This window comes from Lolium perenne, chromosome 7 (assembly GCF_019359855.2).
Source record: "Lolium perenne isolate Kyuss_39 chromosome 7, Kyuss_2.0, whole genome shotgun sequence".
NCBI lineage: Eukaryota > Viridiplantae > Streptophyta > Magnoliopsida > Poales > Poaceae > Lolium > Lolium perenne.
In genome coordinates, this window is record NC_067250.2 from 233330363 (window position 1) to 233344449 (window position 14087).

The 14087-nt window shown below is 42.0% G+C and overlaps 1 protein-coding gene across 2 annotated transcripts; it reads left to right on the forward strand.

Moving 5' to 3' along the window:
• The first annotated feature begins 2451 nt into the window (after positions 1 to 2451).
• On the forward strand, positions 2452 to 8785 carry LOC127313952 (uncharacterized). Of its 2 annotated transcripts, XM_051344429.1 has the most exons (13): positions 2452 to 3138; positions 3237 to 4055; positions 4763 to 5165; positions 5302 to 5478; positions 5742 to 5986; positions 6832 to 6924; positions 7017 to 7361; positions 7450 to 7509; positions 7582 to 7644; positions 7732 to 7815; positions 7957 to 8076; positions 8162 to 8407; positions 8488 to 8785. In XM_051344429.1, the coding sequence occupies exons 3-13, from the start codon at positions 4763 to 4765 to the stop codon at positions 8506 to 8508; spliced, it is 1857 nt and encodes a 618-aa protein (XP_051200389.1). In that variant the 5' UTR covers positions 2452 to 3138; positions 3237 to 4055; the 3' UTR covers positions 8509 to 8785. The 2 variants fall into 2 exon arrangements, with proteins under 2 accessions (XP_051200389.1, XP_051200387.1); XM_051344427.1 differs by having other exon boundaries at positions 2452 to 4043.
• Positions 8786 to 14087: the final 5302 nt, after the last annotated feature.

A 14087-nucleotide genomic window follows, 5' to 3' on the forward strand; every position in this document is an offset into this window, starting at 1 on the left:
CTAGCGAGCGGTGCACGCGGTCAGAGAGTCTAGCGCGAGCAGTGGTCACAAGGGTGCGCCAGCGAGCCATGCGCGGCGACGGCGGTGGCACAGACATGCAGAGATTGGATGCATGCCTAGGAACTGATTCTTAAAGCGGTCGCACAGACATGCAGAGATTGGATGCATGCCTAGGAACTGATTCTCAAAGCGGATGTAAACCATGGTTCTAACTTGTTTGGAACCGAACCTATTCAGATCAGAGCCTAACTATACACACCTTTTTTTGTACATGAAACCAAACTAAACCAAACTTTTATCAAGGTCAGCCCAGTTACACCTGAACCAAATAAGCCCACGTCGCTGAACCAACACCACCGTTTACCTAAACCAATCTCAGGTTTAATTGTATGGCTCAACCGGTTCAGTGCAATTGAACAAAAATGGTACATGGACTAAGAAGTATTGAACAAAAAATCAGATGAAATAAAAGGGTATAAATGTACTTAGTCAACATGTGACCTATACGTGATTCTAGTGTCTGGAATATGAATAATTCAGTACAGACAACAACACATCAAACTTGGGGTTGAAAATTTGGCAAGATTGTAATGACGAGCTTTGATGATTGCTTCAACTTTGCTTATTTTTTCAAGATCAGCGTCAGCTTGACATCCTTGTTTCTTAACATGGAGGTTGCTTCTTCACCTTGATTGAGAAAAAGCTAATAACAAAAAAGAGAATATGAATGATCTTCCAAACTTGCCAAGATTGATGCATACTTAAACGGTAAAAACTATAAATTAGGCACAAAAATTCGTTCACATTCATTTGGATGGAACGGGTGATGACAGTGGCAAGAAAAGTTAGTTAGCTAATCCAAAAGCAGGCATCTTTCAAGTGTTTTATATACTGCTAATGATGCTCATCAGCAAAAAACGGTCATCTTTCAAGTGTTTATATGCTGCTAATCAAGAGTAAACAGTCAACAAAATGTAGAACACCTAGGCAAAAATATTGTTCAAACTGAACTCTAATCAGGAAAACATTTTCCTCCAGGTTATACCTGTTGCTACTTGCAAATACATCAAATATATCTGGTAAGTGCATCTATGCAAATCTTGTAATATTTTTGAAATAAATATGTTCCTAAATCTGAAAAGGGAAGAAAGTAAAGTGTGTATTACACATAATAGCCTCACACCAGAATGAGATGAAAAGAGAGTCGCATCCTCCTTCAGAGAATTGAAAGACTATGAAAGAAACTCAATAATTAGGCAAAAGACAAAGAAATGGGAAATGACCTTTCGCTTCCTCTTCTTAGAATTAGGTTTCTGCTTCTTCATCACAACCTGTGTAGAAGAATTGAAAACGAATTAGAACTTTTAGCTTCAATTTAAATCCTGTACCAAGTGAATTCACACAGTGCAGTGACTACAAGAATGTCAACTACTGCTACCTTGCAGCCCGAACATAACAATCTGCAAGCCAATGGGACTTATGTATCTAGTCATTGTAGCTAGACAATACAAACTGAAGGGAAGGAAATAACAGAACAAATGGAGCTCGCAACGATAATTGTTACGTGACAACCCAGATCAGCTTAGCTATCATGCACATACCATATTATAGTGGAAAACTCAAGAAAATAAATTATATCAAAGAGAAAAGATACACAGTGGATATAGCGCTACTATAAATGGCACGAGTGCTAAAAGGCTCATGTATAATGTTGGAAGGAAGCAAAAGGACATAATTCCTCTAGGGAAGCTCGCCCGCTACGCCAATAACATCGAGGGCCCTTCCTCCGGAGGATCGTGGCGTTGCCTGTTGCCGCCCATCGACGACAACAATGAGGAGGAGGAGGAGGAGGAGAAGGAGGCGCCGCGCAGAGTATTCCATAGCGGCGACTACGTCCTCAACGACAAGGAGGATGCGATGTCAAATCCAGCAGGCCGTTCGATAGGTGCGCCTGCACGAGGCGTCGCAGAGGGAGGCTCGCGTCCGCCGTGTCAAGCAGGAGATCCTGGACCTCGACTCCGAGTAGGCCGCGTCCTCCTCCGCCGTTCTCCGCCTCGCCATCGTCTGCCGCCCCGGCCCCGGTACGTACCCCGAGTCGCGTGTAAATTATGTATGTATGAATATGAATTCCATCGTCGAACTTGTATTGTGATGAACAATACTCCCGCGAATTTCAATTTCAAGTTTTTCAGTTCCGATTTACGGGTTCTGTGCTACGCCACCTCCAAATTCGCTGGAAACTAGTTTTTCGGGAGACTGAACTTTGCTAGAGATGCTCTTATCTTTTAAATAAACTTATATTTTAATATGGAGGTAAATATATTCTATCTAATAGTTGGAAATTTCCTTCTTAACCTAAAAACCTGAAAGGAAACAAAATTATGCGCGGCAAGAAATTGGCTATGTAAAATTTTCCCGCTGACTCCTTCCGCGGGGCAAAATATTCCCGATTTCTAATTCCTGCCATAGCACTCTGTTGTCTTTGCCGGTGCCCACCTTTCACGTGCGTCCGATTAAAATCCGGCGGTTCGAGAGTTTTCAAGAGACTACGACCAGAACGTGGGATGTTTGGCACCCACAGGAGCACCACAGTATCTAGATGTGCTTTTTTTTTTTAATTTCAATTTCAATGGCCATCCCGTCCAAATCCCCATCTCTTCTCATCCCGAATATCTCTGGCTAGCATCTGGTTTGGAGGCGCTCAACGGAAGACGAGGGGCGGCGCCACCACACGGAGCTGCAGTGGCCGTCTCCATGGCGCGCTGCCGGAAAAGACCTCGCCCCTACCGCGCGCTGCAGGGGCCGTCTCCATGGCGCGCCGCCGGGAAGGGCCTCGCCCCTACCGCGCGCTGCTGGCCCCGTCTCCATGCTGCGATGCAGGGGACGTCTCCATCGCGCGCCGTCAGGAAGAGCCTCGCCCCGAATGCGCGCTGCTGACCCCGTCTACATGGCGCGCCGCCGCGAAGGGCCTCACCCCTGCCGCGCGCTGCTGGCCCCTTCTCCATGGCGCGCGTCGCTGGGTCCTCAACTCTACTGCGCGTCGCTGGGTCCAGCATGCCGTCGGGCTCTGCCAATGGATAGAATCCTCTTCCTCTCAACTCCCGCACCATCCTTGCTCCAAGGATGTAATAATAGCAGGTTATCTATATTTCTTGTTGTAAATTTTAGAGCTGGGATATACTTTTTGATTTTTTTTATACATCTAGAATTAACTTTTTCCCTTTTTCTACATCCAGAATGATGGCAGCAGATGTAATTTTTTCCCTTTTTTACATCCAGATCTTGAAAATAGTAGGTTTGCACGGAATTTGTATGTAATTTTTTTCTTTTTTCTACATTCACACTGCCCCTTTTTTACATCCTCAATTGGAATCACAAACACTAGTATATTTTCTGGGATTTAACTTTGTGCAGTTAAACTCCAATTTCTTACATGCAAATATTTGTTCTGAACTCAAGGAAGAATACACAAGATGCAGTTACAGTACTTCGTGTTTTATTTTGTGTGAATTTGTACACGATTCAGAGCTTGCTTTTGTTTTTGTCATGAATTTGCAACGGAGCGGGGTAATGAGAAGGCGGGGTGGTCCCCGTATTTCACGTGTAGACCGGAGCGGAGAAGGAAACCTGTGGGATCAGAACTTTTCTATATTTGGAACACGGAGATGTCGGGCAATTTTATTTCCTAATGTGGGTGGGGCACCGTGGTAGACTAATTAGTGCTATAGCACCCTGTAGCAACGTCCCAAAATATTTGGCGCTAATGTAAATTTGCCGCTGACGCGCGGTAATGTAAAATATATTCCCTCCAATTATCTTAACAAAATGCCCTGATTTATACCCACCTCGGCCTCGCCGCCATTGACATAACCGCGCCGCCCTCCACTCCACATCTCCAGCGATGTCATCCTTGACCTCCTGGCCTTTCCCCTAAGCCCCCGCCCCCCATTACTCAGCACACAAATCAATTGGATCGCATCTGCATCGGCCTGGTTCACCGCGCCGCCGGCAAGAGCACAAAGCTTCACGGCTACATCTCGCGGGTAAATACGGAGGTAGTGTGTCCTTTGCTGATTTGCCTCCAGATCTCAAGACCCCCAAACCCCTCAGGGTCCCAATTCCCAGGAGAATGCACTCCGTAATCTCAATAATATATGTGAATGCCTATTCTTTTCTCCCTTGTTCAGAAACGTATTACACAATGGACAGACAGAATAGCCTCTTCTTTTCTCGTTTGATCCGTCTCCTCAGCTAATTGCATCGTTGATGTCCTCCTAAGTTTCCTTGTATATTTCTTTTGCTGTACTCTCACCAGCCTTCTGGTTTTTTATGAATGATAAATTAATTTGTATATGGGACCCCCCCTTTCGCTTTGGTTAAAAAGATACTGTGTGTAACTCTAGATGACACAAGATTTTCTCTTTTACATATAGTGGCGCCCCAGATCAACTAATTGAACACCCTTAGTTTCTTGTTTTTATTTTATCACTGCCACGTTATTATTCCTTTTTTATTTTTACTCTCTTTTAGAAATGAGCATGCATATCTTATTTTATGATTGCACGGTTATTTCCGTTTCCAATGTGTTATCAATGATCATGACTGTGCAACTATTCTTAAATCAGTACATGGTTTCATAAATGTCTTTGATTTTTTTTTTTTTTCATAAATGTCTTTGATTTGATTCTCTCCAGAAGCTACTAGTGCTATTCATTCTAAGATTTGTTTGGTTCTGATATTTCTTACATCCATGTTACTGTAGATGGCCATGGAAATTTGGAACATTAACTTGTACTATGAAGATGAGAATAAAAATCATAAAGTTCTTGAAGCATCAATGGACAGGACCAATATCTCCTTTTATGACTTGGTCAACTTGATTGAAGGTGTTGGCTTCTCGGGGATTGATTACCTCTACTACAGGAAGAAATACGCTCGCGGCAAGGGCCATCTAGTACACATCGATAACGACACTCATGTGCGGAAAATGATAACTGACCACAATAAGGAGAAGAGGGTACAGTTGTACGTGTATAAGGAGAGGGCCAACATTGATGTTGCTCCATCAGAACCTCAGGGTGAGGATGATGGACCCATTACAAGCTTTGAGGAGGAGGATGCCTTCCCTGAAGGAGCAACACAAACTAGGACGAGCAAGTCACAAAGTAATTACAAACTTAAACTCAACTACTACTTTGTTTCTGTAGAGTTTAGCTTGCAGTCTATTTTCATGTTTAGCCTAGATCACTTTTGTATCTATACTTGCAATTAACGGGTAAATGTTGTATGAATTAATTGCAGCAATGGTGCGTAAATCAAAAAGATTGAATGTGGTTCAGAGCCGTGCTCAGTACGCCAATGGAGATTTCGCCAATAGTGAGCAATCTCGGTCATCACGTGATCTGCTTGAGACACATGAATTGGAAGATAACGAGGATCATCTTACTGAGCGAGATGACAACCTCGATAATATGACTGGTATGATACTAACTACAAAGTATCAACAATCTAAGTTGGCTTCCACTTAATTAACCCGCCTAGCTCTTTATACATTTATCCATTTTTTCTAATTAATCTGAATACACACAATCACACCCGAGAATGGAATTTGTCATCATAGATTCATGCTCTTGATCAATTCATTAGTAGGCTAACTTTTCTTACTTGTTTGATGCTTTCGAAGTACTTAGGGTGATTTGTTTCCTTAATTTAATTAATACTAATGTAAACCAAAATGCCAGGTGATGGTAAAGCTGTTGACAAACGTGGAGCACATTCCCTGCCAGCTGTTTGGAACATGCCAGATGGAGCACGCATAGTTGTAAAATGTAATAATCTTGGCCAGCCTATTGGGGACGAAGGTGGAGTCCTAGGGAAATTTCTTGGCACAATAGCTAGACTTGGGGGCTATTGCCCACTTGACAAAAAGGATTGGCGTAATGTCAAGAAGGATGGTGGGGCTGACACAATACTTCAGTGTGTACAGGTATTCCAATATAACACGAGAAGAAAAATAGAGTTATATTATCTACCATACTATTTTACTTCCCTACGTGTGCTCTAGTATAAGTACAATGGTGACCTAGCTGATTACATTTATTCATTATTTCTTAAAATCCAGACAAAGTTCTTGTATCCTGCTAAATGTGATAAGTGGATATTAAAAACTATCGGACGAGATTGGAGAAAATTCAAGGCTGGTCTTAAGAAAGAATTTTTTAATGCAAAGAAAAAAAGAAAAGCTCTGTATAAGCTTTGTCCAGAATATGTGAATATGTGGACAGCGACCAATGGCGTGAACTTGTCAACTATTGGAAATCCAAAGAAGGAAGGGTAAGCTTTCGATCATTTTTTAGTGGACTGTGTGGTGTTGTTAAGTACTGCATTGTCATATTATCGTAACAGGCAGTTAGTGAGAAGAACAAAATTAGCCGAGCATCTGTGAAAACATCTCATACAGCTGGTACAAAGAGTTATGCTCGTTGGGCTGAGGACCTTGTGAGTAATCTTTTTTTTACATGTCATACATCTGGGACAATGCCTTGCCAATTACGCCTAAGGGACACACTACTTACAAGTTAAACTGGATAGTGCCGTTTCTGGCTTTTACCGCCAATTTTTGCTAAACTCAAGAAAATATTCTGAGCCGTGATCAATCTAATTGTATTGACTTTAGAACTTTTTGTATCCATGTATATTAGTTAGATTTGAACATAGGTCAGATCTCAGCCATTCTTCTCAATTGATCAATATGAACTGCTTATATTCTGTATCTTTAATGGTGTAATAGTTTTCCACATCACTTTTAATATTTTTCTACTTGTTTTGCAGCGACAAGAAGATCCTGAAAAGAAACAACCACATAGAGCGAAGGTTTATTTAGCGACTCATAGAAAAAAAGATGAAGAAAGAAATAAACATGTGGTAGGCTAATATAAGTTAAATTATTGCACAATATCAAGTTAACATTGAATCTAATAAGTAGCGTATGCCTTTGCCTTATTCTTCTTTTACAGGCTGACTTGGCTGACTTGGAAAAGCTAATACATAATGAACCAGAGCTAGCACAAAGTGACCATGGAAAAGTTGCATGGAAAGGTGATGCCTTACATACAATTTTGGGGGAAGAAAAGCCTGGACAAGTGCATGGCATGGGTTTGCTTCCAGTGCCTAACCAAGTTTATGGTCGGTTACCACGCTATCTCAAGAACATCAATATGACTACAACAAACGGGTCATCACATGCCGGAGAGAGTGATGTTATGGAGGAAATAGCAAAGCTCAAGCGGAGTATAGAAGAGCAGGACCAACGCATAGAAGAGCAAGACCAAATTATTGAAGGATTTAGAAACCAGGATGAAGTATGTGGTCTTATAAAAATTGCAATGCTAATTTTATTTTTGTACATTCACATAAATAATGTACTGAAACTACTTTTTGATTCTGTAGGCCAATTTACGCCAAGGCAATGATGAATTTCAGCTGGAAGTACCACAGAATAGAAGAAAGGTATTTGCTAATGTACCAGGCATGTGTTAGTTTTCTTTTTGAATTCTCTTCCTTAATATTGCACTTTTGTAGAGAGTTCATGCTAGTGGACCTGAGCAAGTACGCTTAGTGAGCAGACCAAAAGATACAATAAAGGTACATTTATTACTACAATCTATGGTGGACCTGAGAAAGTATGCTTAGTGAGCAGCTTATTTTATTAACTTTCTCATTGTATGGAAGCATCATCATGACTGCGAGGGTAGCAATGAATTCTCATATCAAGGACAATCATCACCAACACCTCCTTTTCCTGAAGAACGGGAGGTAAAGATTATTCGCTGTCAAATCTACTTGGTTATCTATTAAGAAATCATGATATCTAATGTTTGTGGAATTAAAAGAATGCATTGTCAACTTTAGTTTCCTAAATCTGAACATTACAACCTTTTTATTTTTATTTCTTAGCACATGAGAAAGAGCGGTGAGAATCTGGATGAAAATTCGAGAAGAGTGCACAAACAAATGACTCAAAACAAGACTCCAAGCCATATGTCCTCAAAGAAGAGATGTCGTCCTTCGGAAGAGGTAAATGAATAGTATGTTCATGTTGCATCCATGTCTCAGGTTATTTGTCTTTTTCTTATTAATGGTGGCTTTGATCCTACTGTAGATTCGTAATGCAGTAATTTTGAAATCTTCAATATATCCAAATAAAAGGCGCGTGGCATATGCAACTATTTTGGATAGTAATTCAAAAACATTGGTTGGTGGTGTTGAGCTGGGCCGACAATTTACACATGTGCAAATTGATGAACCTATTGGCGAAGATGAGCGCTTGGTAAGAGAAAGGGAGAAGTGTGTGACAATCGGTGATGCTTTTTCCTCTGGAGTAACAATTGCTTGGCCTTCAGCATGTGTATGTTCCTTCAAGAGTTTTGTTGTTATAATATTTTGATATATTTTTATTTTCATATATAACTGTAACTTTCTTTCCAGATTGAGAAGTTCAGTGGATGACTTGAGAGTTGATATTGATGCTTTGTCTAACGATGGAGTGAAGATGGAAAATATGTAGGATTGGTCTGAGAAATATCGAAGGGCAGATTGGAGCAGCCATGATTGGTGTTTTTGCATAGTCACGATGATATTAAGTATTTCATGTATTATAGGTTAGCTTAGTATGTTGAGAAATGTAGTAGTTTTTCTTAAATACGCATCATCTATGTGTTCATTGTTATGAATGCTATGAAGTGACATGAAACACGTTGGTTTTATCTCCATAATGCATTTCATATGCACGTGTTGCTCATTGTATGTATGATCCTTTTGTTATTACACAGGGTGGTATATGCTTGTCATTTTCACATACAAGTTTAACGAAATAATTTATCAATAAAATACGAAAGTAAGGAATTTTAAACAAGCACCATATAAGGAAAACCAATGCATATTAAACATTTTGACTAACCGTGAGGTGTTACTACAACTATATAAACATGTTACTAAGTATGGGACAAACAAGAATAGCTATGTTACAATATATAGAAAAACATGTTACTATTAATACTGAACTGTGTTACTAGGGCCCTGTAGGCTCGCCCCAATCTTGAATAATTGTGTTACAGTAGTTGGTAATATGTGTTACCAACCGTGTTACTACAGCAAGAAAAACATGTTACTAAGGGTGTTACTACTGTCATAAAAAGATGTTACTAGAACTTAAGGTAACACATATAGCTTGTGTTACTACGGTACGCTTGTAACAGTTTTATGTGCTTATAGGAACAATTGTTTATGTGCTACAAAGACAACACCTAGTAACACGACATATAAGAACACATAAAAAAGGTGTTACTAGGAGGGTCAGTAACACCTTTTCTAAGCTATAGTAGCACATGACTGTGTTACTAGATCTCTGTCGTGGTGTAGTGTCTATGGAAGCCAAATTCGAAGGGTGCGAGCTAAAACACATCGGGAGAGCTAGCAATGAGGAAGCCGATGCTCTGGCCAATAAAGGGTCCACATGTTCTCCTATCCCAGATGGAGTCTTTTATGAAGTTATTGCTCAAAGGTCAATTAAATAAAAAGTATCGGCACCTCTGGGAGTGTCGACCGATAGTCCAGCGAATAAAGAGGATGTCGAAGGTCCTGCACTACAGCCAGCAAAGCAAGTATTTCTCCTTGAACCCATGTGGACTGAGCCTTTCTTAGCATACTTAATGGAGCAAAAACTACCAGATGACCCAACGGAAGCCAAGCGTATCGTGCGACGATCTAAGGCCTTCACTATAGTTGATGGCGAACTTTACAAGCGCAGCATCTCTGGTATCTTTCAAAGGTGTATCGCCATTAACGATGGAAAAGCTCTTCTGCAGGAAATACATGAAGTAACTTGTGGTCACCATGCAAGTAGTAGAGCCCTCGTAGACAAAGCTTTCAGAGCAAGGTTTTATTGGCCAACGGCCGTGTCTGATGCCCGAGACTTGGTAAAAAAGTGTGATCCTTGTCAACGTTTTGCACCAAAACCACACGCACCTGCAACAGACCTAATGACAATACCCTTCGCTTGGCCTTTTGGACAATGGGGACTCGATCAAGTTGGTCCGCTGCCGGGATCATCGCAGAGAGGGCACACATACCTATTGGTCGCAGTCGACAAGTTCACTAAATGGATCGAAGCCGTACCAGTCAGAGATCAAACAGCTAAAACTGCTGTTAAGTTCTTCGAAGGAATAACTTGTCTCTTCGGTATGCCTCACAGCATCATTATAGATAATGGAAGTAATTTTGACTCCAAGGAATTCCGCAAATTCTGCGATGATGGTAATATCAAGCTTAAATTTGCCTCGGTTGTACATGCTCAAACCAATGGTCAGGTGGAAAGGATAAATGGCTTAATATGTGACGGCATTAAAAAGCGTCTGATAGGCGCAGCTGGAGCTTGGGTCGAAGAATTGCCCTCGGTGCTATGGAGCCCACGGACTACACCAAACAGGTCAACCAAGTATACTCCATTTTTTCTTGTGCACGGAGCCGAAGCTGTTTTACAAGCCGATGTTCGTTTTGAAGCTACCCGAGTGACTGCGTACACAGAGGCAACTTCCAATATTGCACTACAAGATGCTATAGACCTTCTTGATGAAGCTCGATACATTGCTTTAGCCAGGATGGCTGTATATCAACAGGCAATTCGAAATTACCACAGTCGAAGAGTTCGCAACCGTGGTTTTAACATTGGTGACATGGTGTTGCGACTAAAGCAAGAAAGAACTTTGAAACTTGAGTCTCCATGGGAAGGCCGTTCAAGTCACCGAAGTTATACCAGGAGGAGCTTATCGTCTGAAAAATCCTGCTTCGGGCAAGGACGTTGACAATCCATGGAACGTCGCCCAACTGCGGCGATTCTACTCAGAGGACACATCTACTCTTTATCCGCTACATGAAGGCTTCTCAGTCTGTCACATATTATGAATAAAATTCTTGATTGGGCTCCTATATTTATTGAATTCATTACTCGAACAATTATTCGAGTCCTCTTTTATTAAAGCTAACTACTCCCATCAGGAGCTTCAGCTATAATTGCATGATACATGGTTAAACTCGACAACACTCGTGGGCTACTTATAGTACCGATGATTAATTAATACTCCCATCGGGAGCTATGATTATCGATACGAAATAAACCATCCAAGCCTCAAGATAATTCGCGAGTGGCTGCAGTCGATGGAAAAGAAAATATTACTTACAAAAAGGTTCATACCGGTGCACCGTGTGACACGAAGCCAAATACATAAAGCGCATAAATCCCTCGTTCATTCGATGAGTGTCGCTCTTACAAAACTTACAGATCGACTCTGCAAATAATGCAAAATACAACGGAGTCGTCGGGTGAGCAGGCTAACTTGATCAATCAGCCGCCCCGGCAAAAACTTTTTCATCGAGCTAACAAGTTCAAAAACAAATGATGTAACACATCAAAGTACACACAAGATTACTACTTGCAGCGCAAGGTTATATATACATAATTTCATGGCAGGGTTTCTTGGTCTTCTCGAGCCTTCAAATCCCTTTCAATTCGTGTTTCCATCCGAGAAATAATAGCATATGGAGGGTGTCTGGCTATGGAATAATACTGGTCTAATCTCCTGTTAGCATTTGCTATGACCTCCAAATCTAAGGTCGGATGGCAGGCTAAAACAGAGGCAAGTGCAAGTTCGGCTCCAGCAAGAAGTTCCTTCCGCACCAGTAGGCGAATTCTCTCAGGATTCTTGAATCGAGTAAACAAAGCAGACAAAGTCTCAGGTGCTGGATCTAGTGGAAACAAGGTCTTCCATACCATCGAAAGATGAGTGTGGTACTTGTCAAAATAATAATGCACCTTTTCCACCCGATGCTCAAATTTAGCCACGGCTACAGCTTTTGGTCGATTTGACCACAATTCATGTTTCGGGTGAGAGACATCGGTCATTGCTTTGATCTTTTCGTGAATTCGCCTGTTTCTTCTGATTCATCGAAAGCAACGACTGTTGAAATGCAAAAAAAAAATAGTCAGCAGAAGATTACTTAGCTAGTAAAACGATGGAAATTGGAAGGGGTTCAGGTACTCACAACTTAAGCTTTCGGTAGCGGCACAGAGGCGATCTAGAGCATGCTGCTCAATTACAGTAGCAATCTCGCTCTTCCTTTTCACCAATGCTGCCATAACGTGGAGATTGGTTATGTCTTTGTTCAATCGAGAAATCTGATCGCGTAAACGACGAACAAGTTCAGATTCATCGATAGCCAAAGGATTCAAAGAAGAGTCAGCACGAGAAGAGGTTGAAGGAATCTGCAGCACATTTTTTCCAACTCGGAAGAGCGTGAATAAAAACTCCCATCGCGAGCACATATATTACATCCAAAAGATTTTTGATACTGGAAACAGAGCCAATACAAAGCAAAGCTAGACTAAACTACATCATGTTTAATTACAATAATGGAGCAAGAAATATTTCAAGGTTGAGCCGATGATGAATCAGGTGCAGCCTTAGGCGTAGCTTTCGTCTTCTCTTCATCGACTAGCTTGAGAAGCTGGCTAGCACAGATCACTGCCGACTGTTTGAAAGGCTCAAGACTGACTAGGCAATTGTTGTCATCTACCGGCAGTGCACAAGGAAAAACAGAGTATACTTGGAAAGTAAGAACCGCCCCAAACAGATGGGAGCGTCGCTTAAGTACCTCTATAGCCTCAGAAGAGTCGACGAAGAAAGTGTCCGCCATTTTGCCAAGGGTCTTCTTTTGGCTCACCTTTGGGAATATCATCGAGAATAACCTCGACAGAGCCCCCTTAGTTTTTTGCAACAGGCCAAGGACTTGGACATTGGAGTCAGTAGCAAGCGAAAGGGCGTCAGACATTGAATCCTCCCAAAGCTTGCGAGCACGATTGATAGGCACATCGGCAGCATCTGGAAAGACACGAATAAGCAATCCAGAAGATAGTATTGGAAAGATGCCATGCAAAAAGGAACTTACTCAGCAAGTTCGTGATCGATTCGCGGAGAGCGTATTCTTTTTCATCGGCTGCAATGGCAGCCTCGCGTCTGGCCTCTTCCTCATCCTTCACTTTCTTCTTCGGCTTCTTTAGCTCATCTTTCAGCAAGGTGTTTCATTCTAAGCATCGGCTGTAAGCTTGTTAGCCTCCAGCACTAGATCAGCCGAAACTTTGATGGCCTTTTGAAGCTGAGCATTTTCTGACTCAAGGCGTGTAAATTGGTCAGCGAAATCTGCCACAACGTCAACTGTGGCAAAAATTGACTGCAAGACAAAAAGACGAAGAATCCTAGTCAAATTCGGGAATCCATCGTAAAGGAATATTCAGCTAAGCGGTTTACTTACGTGATCACGAGTAGTTGGAGGAGCAGGAGCACCGGCAGAAGGGTTAACCTTCGATACAGGAACCTTCGCCACGGTCGTCCTTGAAGGTGGCGCTGGATCAGCAGGCGAAGGATTCGACTCCTTAGCCGACTCAGTCCTTTCAGAAATTAACTTGGCCCTCTTTGCAAGAGGGACTTCATCATCTTCGTCAGAACTGCTTGGAAACAATAATACAACGTTACATGATTTAAAGGAAGCTGGTTACGAAGGGAAAATTGGAGACTCACAGGTCTAAGTCGTCTTCGACAGCAAAGAAGCCTGTCGAACTTTTTGCAGCTGGAGGAGGCGATGCAGTTTCATCGACATCATCATCTTGTCCGCTAGGACTTGGTTAAGCCGTTTTCATCAAGTCTTCGTTGATCCTCCTGCGCCGAATAGCCCTAATGCGAGCATCTTCCTCGGGAGCGTCGTCCTCCTGGACGTCGCTATCATCGAAGGCGTGCTGCGCATCTTCAGTTTCCTCCGAATCATCCTCGTCATCCTCTAGTTCTACCCCACTTTCGGGTGTAGGAGGGTAGCACTGATCAACAGTGGAGGCATGCCGACAGAAAAATAAACTGTTAAAAGTTCGAAAAAGGAAATAGAAACAGCATTTGGAACAAGTGCGAAGAAGATTACCTCAGCAGGAAGGAAGATGTTTGAAATCAAATGGAGGGCGAGCCGAAGTCAGGACAATGTCGTCC